Raw genomic sequence first — 18,521 nt, 5'->3', positions numbered from 1 at the left:
CCGGGACTTCTCTAATAGGTTGCCTTCAGATTTGCATGCCTGACTTAGACAATGGGATTTCATGTAATATTCTTCTTAGAGAAAGTTTCTGGTGTCTGCTTTTTTCCTACACATGGGTCACACTTTCCTATTTCTATGCATATCTTTTTGTTGTTGTTGTTGTTGTTGTTGTTGTTCAAAACCTGGACATTCTAGATAATGTCTTGCAGCAACTCTGGGTTCTGACCTTCCCAGGGGGATTGTTGCTGGTTTTCTGTGTGTATTTGTTTATTTGTTTATTGACTTGCCTGAACTAATTCTGTTGAGCCTGTCTCTAATAATGTGTAGACCCTGATGTCACTGCTCAGTTTTTTTAATTCACTTTCTTGTTTTTATTTTTAACTGTGTCTTCCTAGGCATTGCACTGGGGTCAGCTTAGCTCAGTGTTTTTCAACTGGGGGAGATTTTGTACCCTGAAAGTGTCCATAATGCTGAGGTTGAGAAACCTGGCATAGCTTAGTTGTCAGCCAATGATTTGTGAGAGGTTATGCTTAAAAGCCTTAAGCCAGTAAGGCTTCCACCCCTTTGCCACTGGATCTGTGTGTAGGTTGGGCACACATTCAAAATTTAGGCTGTTTACAAGTCTGACTGTTTTTATCTTTTTGCCAGATCTTCTCATGTCTCTTCTATACCTGCACAAGACCTTGCATTCATCCAGGAATCTAAAGATAACTAGATCCATTTCCAGTCTCTCTTGATCATGAGCACAGCCTTTCAGAATACCAAGGATGTATGGGAGCTTTTTCAAGTCCTACTATGCCTGTTTTGTTCCCGGGATCTCCTTTTAAGATTTCTGGCTGCTCTGCTGGTCTGTTGCTTTCACTAATCAGTAATGCAACATCAAGGTAACTGCTATGTTGGCTTTCCCTGATTGTTTTCAGTAACACCCAGGGGCATGAGGTTTTTATGTACTTTGTTCCAAATCAAATCAGTCCTTTCCTCTGGCTTGCCCACCCTGGTAGAACTACTGCTGATGGTACTGGTGAGGTCTGGGGGTTGGGAGTAACCACAAGTATAAATACACAGACTCCCACTGTTCCTCCCAAGTTTAGTAGTTTTTTCTTGAATAAATGCTTCTCAATTTGTTGTATGACTTTGGTCAATTTCCAGAGTCTGATGTTGTTTTTGACAATTTTGTCCAGTTTTATCATTGGTTTTTATATGGAGGTCTTGCCAAGCACCTCATTCTGCCATTCCAGAAGTCTCACCTCCAGAGATTCCCAATGCCATGCTTTGAGAAACACTGGTGTAGCAGACTTTGGAGTCAGACAACTTGGGTTCATGTCCTAGCTCCACTACTTAATGGTTATATGTTTTTACAAAGTTACTTAACATCTCTATATTATGAGATACTAAGCAACCATTAAAAAAATTGCTGTACCTGTACTCCTCACATTGACTTAGGAAACTAAGGCCCAGATGGATAAGAAAATGTATCCCACTTTGGTCTAATCCTATTTCTCTGATTATGACTTAAGGCTGGGGTATTTTTCATGTGTTTGCTAGTCAGTTCTGGGGACTTTCCTATTGATATCCTTCTCTCATTTTTCTACTGGATTTTTTTCTTAATGATCACGGATTTATTCTATATTCTAGGTATTAATCTTTCTATGTTACAAATATTTTTCTGTTACTTGTCTTTTTAACTTTGCTTTTTATTTCTTTACAAAACAGAAGGTTTTTATTTTCATGTAGACAAATTTGTCTTTTCTTTTATGTTTTTAGGTCTTATTAAAATGGCCTACTTCAAAGTTGTCAATGTAATCATTTAGTTTTTATATTTTAGCCTATCAGTAATTTACATTTTCAGTGCTACAAAGTCAGAATCTAGTTTTTTCAAATAATCATTTTCCAATACTATTTATTGAATAATCCATCTTTTCTCAACTGTTATGAAATGCTACCTTTATCATATACCATATTTCCATTTATACTCAGGTCTGTTCCCTTCATTTATTCTGCACAAATTCTACACTTTTGAAATGACTACAGCTTTATATGTTTTCCATGCCTTTATTTTTCTTTTCAAAATTGTTACTTTGTTCCTTCTCAATATGAATTTTAGAATTAGCTTTCCAGTACATGAAAAAAATCCATTGGGATTTGGATTGGAATTACATGGAATTATTGGATTAATTATCAGGAGAATTTACATCTCTTCAATATTGAATCTGCCCATCTGTGAGAATAATATTCCCCCATTCAGGTTCCGTTCAAGTCCTTCAGCATAGGTTTTTAGGTTTCTCTGTAGGAGTCTTCCACATATTTTTTATTCCCAAACACTTTATAGTTTTTGTTTTTCTTGTAAATTGGTAATATAGTAAAATCTTTGATTCTTTGTAAATTTTTATTTTGATATATTTTCAAACAGAAGAGTTACAGTAATAGTACAAGGACCATCTGTATACTCTACCCAGATTTACCAGTTGTTTAATTTCACCCCATTTACTTCATCAGTATAGCTATAGCTATAGATTTCTATATATGTAAATATATATTTCTCCATATATATATATAGAGAGAGAGATGGATAGATGTGCATAGTTTTTTAACCATTTGAGAGTAAGTTGTATACCATGCCCCTTTACCCATAAACATTTCAGTATGTATTTCCTAAGAACAAGCACATTTTCTTACACAATCACAGGAGAGTTATCAAAATCAGGACACCTAACTTTAATATGATCCTATTATTTAATGAGCAGAACATTCAAATTTCATCACTTGTCCCAATAATGTCCTTTATAGCTATTTTTCTGAGGCCAAGAACAAATCTAGGATGGCACATTTAGATGTCATATCTGTTTAATCTCCTCTTCTCTGGAACACTCCTTTCTACTTTCTTTGTATTTCATATGTTGACATGTTTGAAGAGTACTACCCAGTTATTGTGTAGACCATCCTTCAAATGTGATTTTGTCTAATATTTTCACAAGATTATATTTATCTAATGCATTTTTTGGCAAGAATACCTTAAGAGTGATGTGTTCTTAATGCATTATATCAGGAAGCACATAATGTCAGTTTGTCCAATATTGGTGATTTTACATTGGATAATTTTGTTACGCTAGCATCCATCACATTTTTCTACCATATTTTTACTTTGTAAGTAATACATAATTTGTAGGGGATATTTTGAGGATATATAAATACAGGCATATCTTGGAAATATTGTGGGCTCAGTTTGAGACAGCCAAAATAAGGTAAATATCATTATAAAGCAAGTCACATGAACTTTTTGCCATCTTCTTTCATCTACATTGAAAGATCACTGATCACAGTGTTTTGTGTAGCCACCTTCATCAATTATCTTAGCTACATCTTCTGGATAAATTGCTGCAGCTTCTACATTAGCACTTGCTGCTTCACCTTGCACTTTGATATTATGGAGATGGTTTCCTTCCTAAAACCTTATTAACCAACCTCTGCTAGCTTCAAATTTTTCCTTTGCAGATTCCTCACATCTCTCAGCCTTCATAGAGTTAAACAGATTTAGGGCCTTGCTCTGGATTAGAGCTAAAGCTACTTTCTCCCTATCAGTAGTAAGGCTATTTCTCTTTCTTATCACTCATGTATTCAGTGGAGTAACACTTTTAATTTCCTCCAAAACTTTTCCTTTTCATTCACACCTTGACAAAATGTTTGGCACAAGAAGCCTACTTTCAGCCTGCATTGGCTTTTGACATGCCTTCCTCACTAAGCCAATCATTTCTAGCTTTTGATTTAAAGTGAAAGAGTGTGACTCATGCTTCACGAGAACACATTGGAGGTCAATGTAGCGTTATTCATTTGCTGAATTTCAATATTTTGTGTCTTAGGGAATTGGGAGGCCTGAGGAGAGGGAAAGATATGGGGGAACAGCTTGCAGGTGCAATAGTCAGAACACATTTATTGATTCAGTTTGCTGTCTTACATAGACGTGGTTCATGGCACCCAAAAAAAATATAATAGGAGCATCAAAGATCACTGATCACAGATCACTATAACAGATATAATAATAATGAAAAAGATTGAAATGTGAGAATTACTAAAATATGGCACAGAGACATGAAGTGCACACAAACCTTCAACTTGTTAAAAAAAAAAACAAAAACAAAAACTCAATACCTGTGAAGCACCATACAACAAGGCCTCTATCCTTTTTGTCATCAAACTGTCACCCAGTAGTTTCATTCTTTTTTCTAGGAACTGTCTGATTTTGACCATTTTTTACTGCATTTTTGCTCTTTTTTTTTCCAAGTTTCAGAGATCTTTTGTATATTAAGGACATTAGTCCTATGTTATATAAAGTATACTTTATTTAAAGCCTAAAAAATAAGGCTTTTTATTTGCCCTTTGACTTTTTTTGGAGTTTTTATTTTTTGCCATGAAAAAGTTGGGTTTTTTATTAACTCATATTTATCAGTCTTTCATTGCTTTTGGAATTTGAGTCATGGTTACGCATAAGTTTATAATGGAATCCATCCAAGATTCCTTTTCTAATACTTGAACCATTTCATTTTCCAAATTTAAAACTCTAATCTATTTTGCATTTACCTTGGTGACTGTGGTAAATTGAATCATATCCCCAGAAGGACATGGTCAATACTAACCTCCGGGCCTATGGTTGTGAACTCACTTGTAAATGGGATCTTTGAAGATCCTAATTTAGATGAGGCCAAATTGAATTATGGTGGGCCTTAATCCCATATGGCTGAAGTCCTTATGAAGGAGAGGAAATCTAGAGAAAGACACATGACTGAGCAGGAGGAGTAAAAGCCAGACGAGTAGAAAATCACCATGTGACAAAGACTGAGTTTGAGCCACCACCAGAATACTACAAACTTCAGAGAAAGCATAATGTTTTACTTCCAGCCTCCAAAACAATAAATCCCCATTGTTTAAACCAACCAGTTTATGATATTTGTTATAGCAGACTTGGCCAGCTAAAACAGTGACCTGGTGACAATATGAGGTATGGACCCAATTTTATCTTTTTCCAAATGGCTATCTAGTTGTCCCGAAACCATTTATTTAAAAATTCTCCTTTTCCCAGTGATTTTAACTGCCACTTTATTGTATACCAAATTTCCATGTGCATTTTTGTACATGACTGGACTTTTTATACATGTCCACTCTTGTATCTGTCTATTTCTATACCTACATCACACTGATTTAATCATAGACGTTCTATAGTTTCTATAGTATGTTTTAATATCTGGTAGGGCTAATGCCTCCTCATTGCTCTTGCTTATTTATTGGTAGAAGACTTTTTGAAGCTATTTTTCTGGCTACTGATTTTTAAAAAGTTTTCCTAAATAAATATTTTTCATGAATATGATCTTTTCCCTAGAACTGCAATATGCTGACACCGTGATGCGCTTTGATTATGTCTGGCTTCGAGACCACTGCCGCTCAGCATCTTGCTACAACTCTAAGACTCACCAGCGTAGCCTGGACACTGCCAGTGTAGATTTATGTATCAAGCCAAAGACCATTCGTCTGGATGAGACCACACTCTTTTTTACTTGTGAGTAGACAGGATATTTGGTCTTCCTGTGGGGTACTCTTCTATGGAACAATTGTTTTGTGAAAAACAGTTCTTCCCTTTCCAAAGTAGAGTATTCTTTAAGTTACTTTCCAGTTTTTCTTGCTTTGGAAGCATTTATTTATTTTCTTTTTAATAAAATTGTTGTAATGCACAGCTAACACCATACTTAATGGTGAAAGACTGAACACTTTCCTTGTAAGATAGAGAACAAAGCAAGAATGTCTGATCTCACCACTCTTATTTAACATATTATCGGAAGTTTTAGTCATTACAGTAAGGAAAGAAAAAGAAATAAAATGTACATGTATTGGAAAGGAAGAAATAAAACTGTCTCTATTTGCAAGTACATGATTTTCTACATAAAATACCCCATGTACTCTACAATAATACACCTACAAACTAATGAGTGAGTTCAGTAAAACTACAGGATAAAAGATCAACACATAAAAATCAATTTCATTTCTATATAGTTACAATAAACCAAAATTTAAAAATGCAATACCATTTAAAATAACTTCAAAGGAAATGACATACTTAGGTATGATTCTAACAAAATATGTACAGGATCTGTATGATGAAAATTATAAAATGCTGATGAAAGAAATCAAAGATCCAAACACTTGAAGAAACAAACTGTGTCCATTAATTGGAAGACTCAACATAGTAAAGATGTCAGTATTCCCCAAGTTGATCTATAATGTTAATGCACTTCTTATCAAAATCTCAGTAAAAAATCTGTAGATATAAACGAAATTATTCTAAAATTTAGATGAAAGGGCTCAGGTCTTATAAAAGACAAAACAATTTTTAAAAAGAGGAATGAAGTGGAAGGAATCACTTCCTGATGTTAAGGCTCCAATAATCAAGGCAGTGTGGTATTGGCAAATGAATGGATACACACATCAATGGAACAGAATAGAGAACCAAGAAAGAGAACCACACAAATGATTCTATTGCAAAGTGATTTTTGACAAATCAACAAAATCAATTTAATGGAGGACAGACAGCCTTTTAAACAAACAGTGTGGGAGCAATTGGATATCCACAGGCAAAAATTAAAATGAACCTTGACCTAAGCCTTACACTGTATACAAAAATTAACTCAAATGAAATCATACACTTAAATGTGAAACATAAAAGTATAAAACCTCTAGAAAAGAACTTAGGATAACATCTTTATGACCTATGAGTCAGGCAAAGATTCTTAGACACCAAAAATGTGATCCATAAGAGGAAATTTTGATAAATTGGGCCTTATCAGAATTAAAAAAAAAAAATTAAATTGCTCTGTGGAAGACCCTGTATAAAAGACAAAAAGGTAAATTACAGGCTGGGTTAAAATATTTTCAAATTGCATATCTATAATGTATAAAGAATTCCCAAAAATCAACATCAAAAAAACAAACAATCCAATTAGAAAATAGATGACATGTATAGACATTTCACCAAGTAGGATATACAGATGGCAAATAAACACATTAAAAGAGTTCAACATCACTAGTCGTTAGAGAAATTCAAGTTAATACCACAATAAGATTTCACTGCACACCTGTCAGAATGGTTAAAATATAGTGACAGTACCAAATGCTAAAGAAGATGTGGAGAAATTTGATCACTCATACATTGCTGGTGGTAATGTAAAATGGTACAGCCACGCTGGAAAATAGTTTGACAGTTTTGTAAAAAACTAAACATGCAGGTACCATTCAACCCAGCAATTACGCTCCTGGACATTTATCCCAGAGAAATGAAAACTTATGATCATGCAAAAACCTGTATAATATGTTAATAGAAGCCTCATTTGTAATAGATCTAAACTGGAAACTATCTGTGCTGCTTTGAATCTATTATGTCCCCCAGAAAAGCCATATTCTTTAATGCAGTCTTGTGAGGGCAGACTGATTAGTCTTTTGATTCCCTCATCAAAAGACTTTGAGGGGAGGGGACAAGCCGGATCCTTCGGGCTGCCCCAGCCTTCTGTCTCACCCGTGCGGAGACGCTGCTCGGAGCCCCGAGGTTTGAGCCGAGCCCAAGGCGTGGGGGGAGGGAGGGGAACAACCAGGACCCCATAGTGATCCGGAGCTGCCAAATTTTCCTTGGCTTCGAGGAGAGGGAGACCCACCCAAACAAGGCTCGGCGCTTCCACCCCAGTGGAGCCTTCCCCTGGCGGTGGTGAAAGAGACTCGGGAGTCGCTGCTTCGAAAGTGCCCGCCATGAGTGAGCTCTCACCCCAGTCAGCCAAATGCTCCTCTTCGGGCTTCTTCTGCTGAAATCTGCCCTGGCCGGCCAGAGACACCGGACTCATGCGGAGTCCAACCTGAGTAGTAAATTCCAGCTCTCCAGCAACAAGGAGCAGAATGATTTAATTTTTAACCTGAGTCATGATGACAAGTAAGGTGCATATTGTTTAAGAATACAGCATTTTTGGAGAAACTAAGATGGCGGCTAGGTGAGACAGGGCAAAAAACACCTCCGTGAAAAACGCTAGATAAAAACCAGAAAGTGACCTAGAATGCCGGTTACAGTGATGCGCCAGCTGGTGAGGTCTGCTAGTACCACAGGGGCCATATACTTGGTGAAACCAGGAGTCTGCATTCTGAAACGAGTGAGTAAGCTGGCTGGAAGACCTGCAGCTGCGCGGCATTGTGGGGAAGTCAGGGCTTGGCATTAGGAGACCAACTGGCTCTTTTTTAAAAAAAAAAAAAAAAAGGGAAAAACCCAGGAGCGGCTGCAGGAACCACGCAGTAAAACACAGCAAGAGGAGGCTGGACCGGCCTCTTGGTGTCTGGCCTGAAAGATAGCCCGCTGCAGATACCCTTGGGGCCGGGGAAACGGAGGGGAGAGCTGGAAGCAGAAAGAAACCCTGTGGCTCACAGCTGGCACCCCAGAGGGCTGGGTAAACTCCTGCTTGGGGCCGTGCCCACAGCCCAGAGCCCCGCCAGTTGTCCCGGAGCTGGGAAGGAGGAACTGTGTGAGGAGGGGGGTGTCGAGACACCCCGTTTGGCCATCTTTGCATCAGGCTGAGAGCGCCCCTGCACAGCCCGGTGGCCCAGGGCTTCCCTTGAGGGACGGCGCACACTGGTGACGTAGCACGGCATTCCCTCGGCAGAGGTCCTGGAGGATCGCAGCTGGGCAGGGGGACCTGCTCGGAGAACCCAGGGATGCTACGCCAAGTCCAGTGGTTTGTGGGACAGCAAGAGAGAGGGGCTGGGGCTAAAATGAAATGAAGGCTTGGACTCTTGTGGCAGCCTTGAATCTTCGGGAATGGGGGGGATTTGAATATTGAGGCTGGCCTTCCTCCCTGGCCACCTGTACAAGCGCCCCGCATTCAGGGCGGACGGCTCCAGCAACACACCCAGGCTAAGTTCTCTGGCTGGACCCCACAAGAATCATTTCCCCACATAACACGGGTACAAGGTGGAGAACTGACTTGAGGGGTATAGGTGACTCACAGACGCCATCTGCTGGTTAGTTAGAGAAAGTATACACCACCAAACTGTGTTTCTGAAAAATTAGATTGATATCCTTTTTTTTTTTTTTACAACTTGAAAGAACCCTATCAAGCAAAACAAATGCCAAGAGGCCAAAAACAACAGAAAATCTTAATGCATATGATAAAACCAGACAATATGGAGAATCCAACTTCAAACACACAAATCAAGATATCAGAAGAAACTCACTACTTGGCAGAATTAATCAAATAACTACAATCGAGGAATGAAAACATGGCAAAGGATTTAAAGGACATCAAGAAGACCATGGCCCAGGATATAAGCGACATAAAGAAGACCCTAGAAGAGCATAAAGAAGACATTGAAAGAGTAAATAAAAAAAAGAAGATCTTATGGAAATAAAAGAAACTGTTGGCCAAATTAAAAAGACTCTGGATATTCACAATACAAGACTAGAGGAAGTTGAACAACATCTCAGTGTCCTAGAAGTCCACAGAACAGAAAATGAAAGAATAAAAGAAAGAATGGAGAAAAAAATTGAAAAAATTGAAATGGATCTCAGGGATACAATAGATAAAATAAAATGTCCAAACTTAAGACTCATTGGTGTCCCAGAAGGGGAAGAGAAGGGTAAAGGTCTAGAAAGAGTATTCAAAGAAATTGTTGGGGAAAACTTCCCCAACCTTCTACACAATATAAATACACAAAGCATAAATGCCCAGCGAACTCCAAATAGAATAAATCCAGATAAACCCACTCCGAGACATATTCTGATCAGACTGTCAAATACTGAAGAGAAGGAGCAAGTTTTGAAAGCAGCAAGAGAAAAGCAATTCACCACATACAAAGGAAACAACATAAGACTAAGTAGTGACTACTCAGTGGCCACCATGGAGGCAAGAAGGCAGTGGCATGACATATTTAAAATTCTGAGAGAGAAAAATTTCCAACCAAGAACACTTTATCCAGCAAAACTCTCCTTCAAATTCGAGGGAGAGCTTAAATTTTTCACAAACAAATGCTGAGAGACTTTGCCAATAAAAGACCTGCCCTACTTCAGATTCTAAAGGGAACCCTACCAACAGAGAAACAAAGAAAGAAGAAAGAGATATAGAGAATTTTAACAGACATATATAGTACCTTACATCCCAAATCACCAGGACACTCATTTTTCTCTAGTGATCACGGATCTTTCTCCAGAAGGGACCATAAGCTGGGACATGAAACAAGCCTCAAGAAATTAAAAAAAAAAAAAAACAAAAAACCGAATATACTCAAAGCACATTCTCCAAACACAGTGGAATACAAATAGAAGTCAATAATTTTTGAACTGTAACTCCACTATTTACTTCCTACATGATATAAAATACACAAACTCTAATTACAAATCAGTGGTTTTGAACTCAATGTAAAATATGTAATTTTAGACAACTATATAAAGGTGGGGGAGTGGAGGAGTATAGGAACATAGTTTATGTGTCCTATTGAAATGAAGGTGGTATCAAAGAAAAACAAGATTGTTATGGATTTAAGAGGTTAATTTTAAGCCCCACAGTAAACACAAAGAAATTATCAGAGAATATAACCATAGAGATGAAAAGTAGAGTATGGGTTAAGAGAAATGGGGGAAGGGGCAATGGGGAGTTAAAAAATGAGTGTAGGGTTGCTGTTTGAGGTGAAGGGATATTTCTAGTAATGGATGGTGGGAAAGAGCATTACAACATTCTAAATGTGATTAATCCCACTAATGGAAGGCTAGGGAGGGGGTGGAATGGGAAGATTTAGGCTATATATATGTTTCCACAATTGAAAAAAAGACAGTCTAAATAGATGACAATTGAATGCCAAGGATGAACCTGGATGGGATTGGAGGATGGAGGACAGGAGGCTCAAAGGGTCACAGTTGAGACATAAGGAAAAGGAAATATAGAATGTAAGCTTCATATCATTGTTGAATCTCTTGTACTTCTTAGCTGCGCTTAATGGGATTGCATAAAAGAATGTTCTTATTCATCGGAAGTGTATATGTGAATTATAGTGTTTGTTCAAGGGTGTGAGCAGCTAGCTCTCATATGTTCATAAGACAGAGCAATAGATGATGGATGATAGATAGGGAGGGAAAGAAATAGCGATGTGACAGCAGGTTAAAGTTGGTGGATTGGGCTATCGGGGGAGGGGGGTCAGGGTATGCTGGAATTCTGTGTATGGGGTTAGTATTGTTTTTGCAACTGTTCCTATAACTTTGAATTTATTTCAAAATAAAAAAAAAAAGACTTTGAATGTATCCATGGAGATGTGACTTACCTGACTGTGGGTGAGACCTTTGATTAAATGATTTCTGAATTGGAAGATGGTGGGTTGGTGAGGTTTATGTTTTAGTTACTCCTCCAGGGAAGTAGGTAGAAAGCCAGGAACTACATGGACTGGACACCGCAGAGCAATTTGACTTTGGGCATACTTCATACAACACTCATGAACACGTGGAACTGCTGAGATCAGTGAAATCTGTAAGTTTTTGTAGCCAGGGGACCCATGCCCCTCCCTGCCAGGCTCAGTCCCGTGAGAGGAGGGGCCATCAGCGCTGGGAATGAGAAGGGAGAACTGCAGTGGCGGCTCTTATCGGAAACTCATTCTACTAATCCAAATTCCAATCATAGATAGACTGAGACCAGACACCAGAGAATCTGAGAGCAGCCAGCCCAGCAGAGAAGAGATAGGGATAGCAAAAAAGAGCAAGAGAAGCCCAAAAAGAAAAGTGGAGGCTTTTTGGAGTTCTGATGAACATAGAAAGGGGAAGAGCAGAGCTCAGGCCCTGAGGCTCATATGCAAATCCTGAAGAAAAACTGATCTCTCTGTCCCCTGGACCTTTCCTTAATGGCCCTAATTGCTTTGTCTCTTAGCATTTCAATAACCCATTAGATCTGCGAGGAGGGCCCTTTTTTTATCTTTTTTTTTTCTTTTTCTAAAACAATTACTCTAAGAAGCTCAATACAGAAAGCCACAAAGACGCAATTTGGGCAGGTCAAGACAAGAGCAGAACTAAGAGAGCTCTGAGACAAAAGGCAATAATCCAGTAGCTGAGAAAATTCACTAAACACCACAACTTCCCAAGACAAGGGGGACATCCGCTCACAGCCATCATCCTGGTGGACAGGAAACACTCTTGCACATTGCCGGCCCCATAGCCCAGAGCTGCCCCAGACAACCGAGTGTGACGGAAGTGCTTCCAATAACACGCGCACACCACAAAATTGGGCATGGACATTAGCCTTCCCTGCACCCTCAGCTGGTTGTCCCAGAGTTGGGAAGGTGGAGCAGTGTGAATTAACAAGCCCCACTCAGCCATCCTTTCAGCAGACTGGGAGCCTCCCTACACAGCCCTGCAGCCCAGAACCACCCTGGGGGGATGGCACTCACCTGTGACATAGCACAGTCATCCCTCAACAGAGGACCTGGGGGTGCACGGCCTGGAAGAGGGACCCACTCGCAAGTCTCAGGAGCCATACGCCAAAACCAAGGACTTGTGGGTCAGCGGCAGAGATAAACTGTGGCAGGACTGAACTGAAGGATTAGACTATTGCAGCAGCTTTAAAACTCCAGGAACACCAGGGAGATTTGATTGTTAGAGCCGCCCCCCACCCCGGACCACCCAGACACACGCCCCATATACACGGCGGGCAACACCAACTACACATGCAAGCTTGGTACACCAATTGGACCCCACAAGACTGACTCCCCCACTCACCACAAAGGCAAAGCAGGGGAGAACTGGCTTGAGGGGAAAAGGTGGCTCGTGGACGCCACCTGCTGGTTAGTTAGAGAAAGTGTACTCCGCGAAGCTGTAGACCTGACAAATTAGAGATAAGGATTTCAATAGGTCTACAAATCCTAAAAGAACCCTATCAAGTTAAGCAAATGGCAAGAGGACAAAAACAACAGAAAATTTTAAAGCATATGAAAAAACCAGATGATATGGATAACCCAAGCCCAAGCACCCAAATCAAAAGATCAGAGGAGACACAGTACCTAGAGCAACTAATCAAAGAACTAAAGATGAATGACAAGACCAAGGCACAGGATATAAAGGACATGAAGAAGAGCATGGCACAGGATATAAAGGACATCAAGAAGACCCTAGAAGAGCATAAAGAAGACATTGCAAGACTAAATTAAAAAAAAATAGATGATCTTATGGAAATTAAAGAAACTGTTGACCAAATTAAAAAGATTCTGGATACTCATGGTACAAGACTAGAGGAAGTTGAACAATGAATCAGTGACCTGGAAGATGACAGAACGGAAAATGAAAGCACAAAAGAAAGAATGGGGAAAAAATCGAAAAAATTGGAATGGTCCACAGGGATATGATAGATAATATAAAATGTCCAAATATAAGACTCATTGGTGTTCCAGAAGGGGAAGAAAAGGGTAAAGGTCTAGGAAGAGTATTCAAAGAAATTGTTGGGGAAAGCTTCCCAAATCTTCTAAACACCATAAATACACAAATCATAAATGCCCAGCGAACTCCAAATAGAATAAATCCAAATAAACCCACTCTGAGACATTCTGATCACACTGTCAAATACGGAAGAGAAGCAGCAAGTTCTGAAAGCAGCAAGAGAAAAGCAATTCACCACATACAAAGGAAACAACATAAGACTAAGTAGTGACTACTCAGCAGCCGCCATGGAGGCGAGAAGGCAGTGGCATGACATATTTAAAATTCTGAGTGAGAAAAGTTTCCAACCAAGAATACTTTATCCAGCAAAGCTCTCCTTCAAATTTGAGTGAGAGCTTAAATTTTTCACAGACAAACAAATACTGAGAGAATTTGCTAACAAGAGACCTGCCCTACTTCAGATACTAAAGGGAGCCCTACAGACAGAGAAACAAAGAAAGGAGAGATAGACATGGAGAAAGGTTCAGTACTAAAGAGATTCGGTATGGGTACATTAAAGGATATTAATAGAGAGAGGGAAAAATATATCTGACAAACATAAACCAGAGGATAACATGGCTGATTCAAGAAATGCCTTCACGGTTATAATGCTGAATGTAAATGGATTAAACTCCCCAATTAAAAGATATAGATTCACAGAGTGGATCAACAAAAAATGAACCATCAATATGCTGCATACAGGAGACTCATCTTAGACACAGGGACACAAAGAAATTGAAAGTGAAAGGATGGAAAAAAAATATTTCATGCAAGCTACAGCCAAAGGAAAGCAGGTGTAGCAATATTAATCTCAGATAAAATAGACTTTAAATGCAGGGATGTTATGAGAGACAAAGAAGGCCACTACATACTAATAAAAGGGGAAATTCAACAAGAAGAAATAACAATCAGAAATGTTTATGCACCCAATCAAGGTGCCACAAAATACATGAGAGAAACACTGGCAAAACTAAAGGAAGCAACTGATGTTTTCACAATAATTGTGGGAGACTTCAACACATCACTCTCTCCTGTAGATAGATCAACCAGACAGAAGACCAATAAGGAAATTGAAAACCTAAACAACCTCATAAATGAATTGGATTTAACAGACATATATAGAATGTTACATCCCAAATCACCAGGATACACATTCCTCTATAGTGCTCATGGAACTTTCTCCAGAATAGATCATATGCTGGGACATAAAACAAGGCTCAATAAATTTAAAAAGATTGAAATTATTCAAAGCACATTCTCTGACCACAATGGAATACAATTAGAAGTCAATAACCATCAGAGACTTAGAAAATTCACAAATACCTGGAGGTTAAACAACACACTCCTAAACAATCAGTGGGTTAAAGAAGAAATAGCAAGAGAAATTGCTAAATATATAGAGACGGATGAAAATGAGAACACAACATACCAAAATCTATGAGATGCAGCAAAAGCGGTACTGAGGGGGAAATTTATAGCACTAAATGCATATATTAAAAAGGAAGGAAGAGCCAAAATCAAAGAACTAATGGATCAACTGAAGAAGCTAGGAAATGAACAGCAAACCAATCCTAAACCAAGTAGAAGAAAAGAAATAACAAGGATTAAAGCAGAAATAAATGACATAGAGAACAAAAAACAATAGAGAGGATAAATAACACCAAAAGTTGGTTCTTTGAGAAGATCAACAAGATTGACAAGCCCCTAGCTAGACTGACAAAATCAAAGAGAGAAGACCCATATAAACAAAATAATGAATGAGAAAGGTGACATTACTGCAGATCCCGAAAAAATTAAAAAAAATTATAAGAGGATACTATGAACAACTGTATGGCAACAAACTGGATAATGTAGAGGAAATGGACAATTTCCTGGAAACATATGAACAACCTAGACTGACCAGAGAAGAAACAGAAGACCTCAACCAACCAATCACAAGCAAAGAGATCCAATCAGTCATCAAAAAGCTTCCCACAAATAAATGCCCAGGGCCAGATGACTTCACAGGGGAATTCTACCAAACTTTCCAAAAAGAACTGACACCAATCTTACTTAAACTCTTTCAAAACACTGAAGAAAATGGAACACTACCTAACTCATTTTATGAAGCTAACATCAATCTAATACCAAAACCAGGCAAAGATGCTACAAAAAAGGAAAACTACTGGCCAATCTCCCTAATGAATATAGATGCAAAAATCCTCAAAAAAATACTTGCAAATCGAATCCAAAGACACATTAAAAAAGTCATACACCATGACCAAGTGGGGTTCATTCCAGGCATGCAAGGATGGTTCAACATAAGAAAATCAATCAATGTATTACAACACATTAACAAATCAAAAGGGAAAAATCAAATGATCATCTCAATAGATGCTGAAAAAGCATTTGACAAAATCCAACATCCGTTTTTGATAAAAATACTTCAAAAGGTAGGAATTGAAGGAAACTTCCTCAACATGATAAAGAGCATATATGAAAAACCCACAGCCAGCAAAGTACTCAATGGTGAGAGACTGAAAGCCTTCCCTCTAAGATCAGGAACAAGACAAGGATGCCCGCTGTCACCACTGTTATTCAACATTGTGCTGGAAGTGCTAGCCAGGGCAATCCGGCAAGACAAAGAAATAAAAGGCATCCAAATTGGAAAGGAAGAAGTAAAACAGTCATTGTTTGCAGATGATATGATCTTATATCTGGAAAACCCCAAGAAATCGATGATACAGCTACTAAAGCTAATAAACAAATTTAGCAAAGTAGCGGGATACAAGATTAATGCACATAAGTCAGTAATGTTTCTATATGCTAGAAATGAACAAACTGAAGAGACACTCAAGAAAAAGAGACCATTTTCAATAGCAACTAAAAAAATCAAGTACCTAGGAATAAACTTAACCAAAGATGTAAAAGACCTATACAAAGAAAACTACATAACTCTACTAAAAGAAATAGGAGGGGACCCTAAAAGATGGAAAAATATTCCATGGTCGTGGATAGGAAGGCTAAATGTCATTGAGATGTCAATTCTACCCAAACTCATCTACAGATTCAATGCAATCCCAATCAAAATTCCAACAACCTACTTTGCAGACTTGGAAAAGCTAGTTATCAAATTTATTTGGAAAGGGAAGATGCTTTGAATTGCTAAAAACACTCTAAAAAAGAAAAACGAAGTGGGAGGACTTACACTCCCTGACTTTGAAGCTTATTATAAAGCCACAGTTGTTGTTCTAGTTCGCTAATGCTGCAGAATGCAAAACACCAGAGATGGATTGGCTTTTATAAAAAGGGGGTTTATTTGGCTATACAGTTACAGTCTTAAGGCCATAAAGTGTCCAAGGTAACACATCAGTAATCAGGTACCTTCACTGGAGGATGGCAAATGGCATCCGGAAAACCTCTGTTAGCTGGGAAGGCACGTGGCTGGCGTCTGCTCCAAAGTTCTGGTTTCAAAATGGCTTCTCCCAGGACATTCCTCTCTAGCAAGCTTGCTCCTCTTAAAAACGTCACTCATAGCTGCACTCCGTTCAGTCTCTTTGAGTCAGCATGTTTTATATGGCTCCACTGATCAAGGCCCACCCTGAATGGGTGGGGTCACACCTCCATGGGAGTAACCCACCAAAGTCACCACCCACAGCTGGGTGGGGCACATTCCAAGCAAATCTAACCAGCACCAAAAAGAAAGACCACAAAGATAATGGCATTTGGGGGACACAATACATTCAAACCGGCACATTCCACCCCCTGGACCCCAAAATGACATTATCTTTCCAAATACAAAATACATTCATTTCTGTTACGGTGCCCGCGAGTTAAAGTACGAGACAGCCAAACAGAATTGAAAGAGCCTTTTATTAGCCGGCTAGCAGGCGGCTGCTGTCTCTCACTCCACGCAGGGAGTTCAGCAAGCAGCCCCCACCTGTGTGCGCTGGTGCCTTATATAGGCAGAAACCGTATCCTAGAAACGCAAGCAAGCAAGCTATTCTAACAGAAGCAGAGTTGGCAGTTTAGCTCTTGATCATAAAAAACAATTTCACAAAAACAATTTCACAAAGAGTTTCACTTGGAGCTGGAGCAGCTATTGATTATAAGAGGGTTACAAAAAGTTTCACTTGGACCTGGAGCAGTTATTGTTAGAAGAGTTACGCTTGGCTGATGCGTGCAACCGCAGCTTTGCCTCCCCTAAACAGTAAAGTTTTGCTTCCTTTAACTGGTACAGGCCCAGCCTCACTCCCCCCTCCCCATGGCCTAATGCCGTTTACACAACGCTGTTGCTTTTCAGATGTTTTAGGATTAGGGGAAAGGGACCCCACTTCAATTTCATCACAATATCACAAAAACTTAAACCATTTCAGTAACAAAAGTTAAGTACAAAATCCCATCAAAATCAAATATAGTCGTGGTCAGTCCTAAGGCATACTCTTCCTTTAGCTTGGATCTGTGGACTTAGAACAAGTTATATGCTTCCAATATACAAAGGAGGGACATTCATAGGATAAACATTTCCATTGCCATAAGGAGAAAGAGTAAGGAAAACAGGGTTAACAGGACCAAAACAGTTCCTAAAACCTGCAGGACAAACTTCATTAGATTTCAAAGTCTGAGAGTCATTAACAGAACAATGTTGCATCCTTGGGGCTTGAGAGAGTGGGAGCCTAACCCTTCCTAGGGGCCTTTTCAGCTGCCCTTTTCCTCTCCAAACGCTTAGGTGAGTGCTCCAACATACCCACACATTGGGGAGACCACCTTCTCGGCCCCACCCTCCTCAAACATCGGGGCTGCTCCCGGATTCCCTTCCATCTCCGGGGCACACACTCAACCCCTTCAGAACAGTGTGGTGGCAGCCAGGCTCTCCCCAATTCCCTGGGAATGTGCTCCACCCTCTTTGGGACCTCGGGTGGCAAAACTTCCAGAGCATCGAGGTGGAATGCCCACCCTCGACCTCCGGGGCAAACTCACCCTTTCCATGCGTGTGGGCTGCTCCACTCTCCCAGCCCTAGGTCTCTTGACTCCAGACTTCAACCTCCATGGCTCTGTCTTTGAAGAAATTTTTCTTGCAATT

The 18,521-nt window shown here is 39.3% G+C and overlaps 1 protein-coding gene across 9 annotated transcripts in view; it reads left to right on the top strand.

Annotated features, from left to right (window-relative positions):
• The window catches only part of TMLHE (trimethyllysine hydroxylase, epsilon), a 174,732-nt gene that overhangs the window by 106,307 nt on the left and 49,904 nt on the right, over positions 1 to 18,521 (top strand). For 8 of the 9 annotated variants that reach the window (XR_005214643.1, XM_037822376.1, XM_037822380.1 and 5 more), the window contains one exon: positions 5,372 to 5,548. Coding sequence is in view for 8 of the 9 variants with exons in the window: in XM_037822376.1 (XP_037678304.1) it covers positions 5,372 to 5,548 (177 nt within the window). In the remaining variant the exon portion in view is untranslated. Of the gene's footprint in view, positions 1 to 809; positions 885 to 5,371; positions 5,549 to 18,521 lie in introns of those variants that run through there. The other variant, XM_037822383.1, reaches the window with a different exon arrangement.

This window comes from Choloepus didactylus, chromosome X, assembly GCF_015220235.1.
Source record: "Choloepus didactylus isolate mChoDid1 chromosome X, mChoDid1.pri, whole genome shotgun sequence".
Classification (NCBI taxonomy): Eukaryota; Metazoa; Chordata; class Mammalia; order Pilosa; family Megalonychidae; genus Choloepus; species Choloepus didactylus.
The sequence above is the reverse complement of the archived record's forward strand: the minus strand, read 5'-3'. Positions and strand labels throughout refer to the sequence as shown.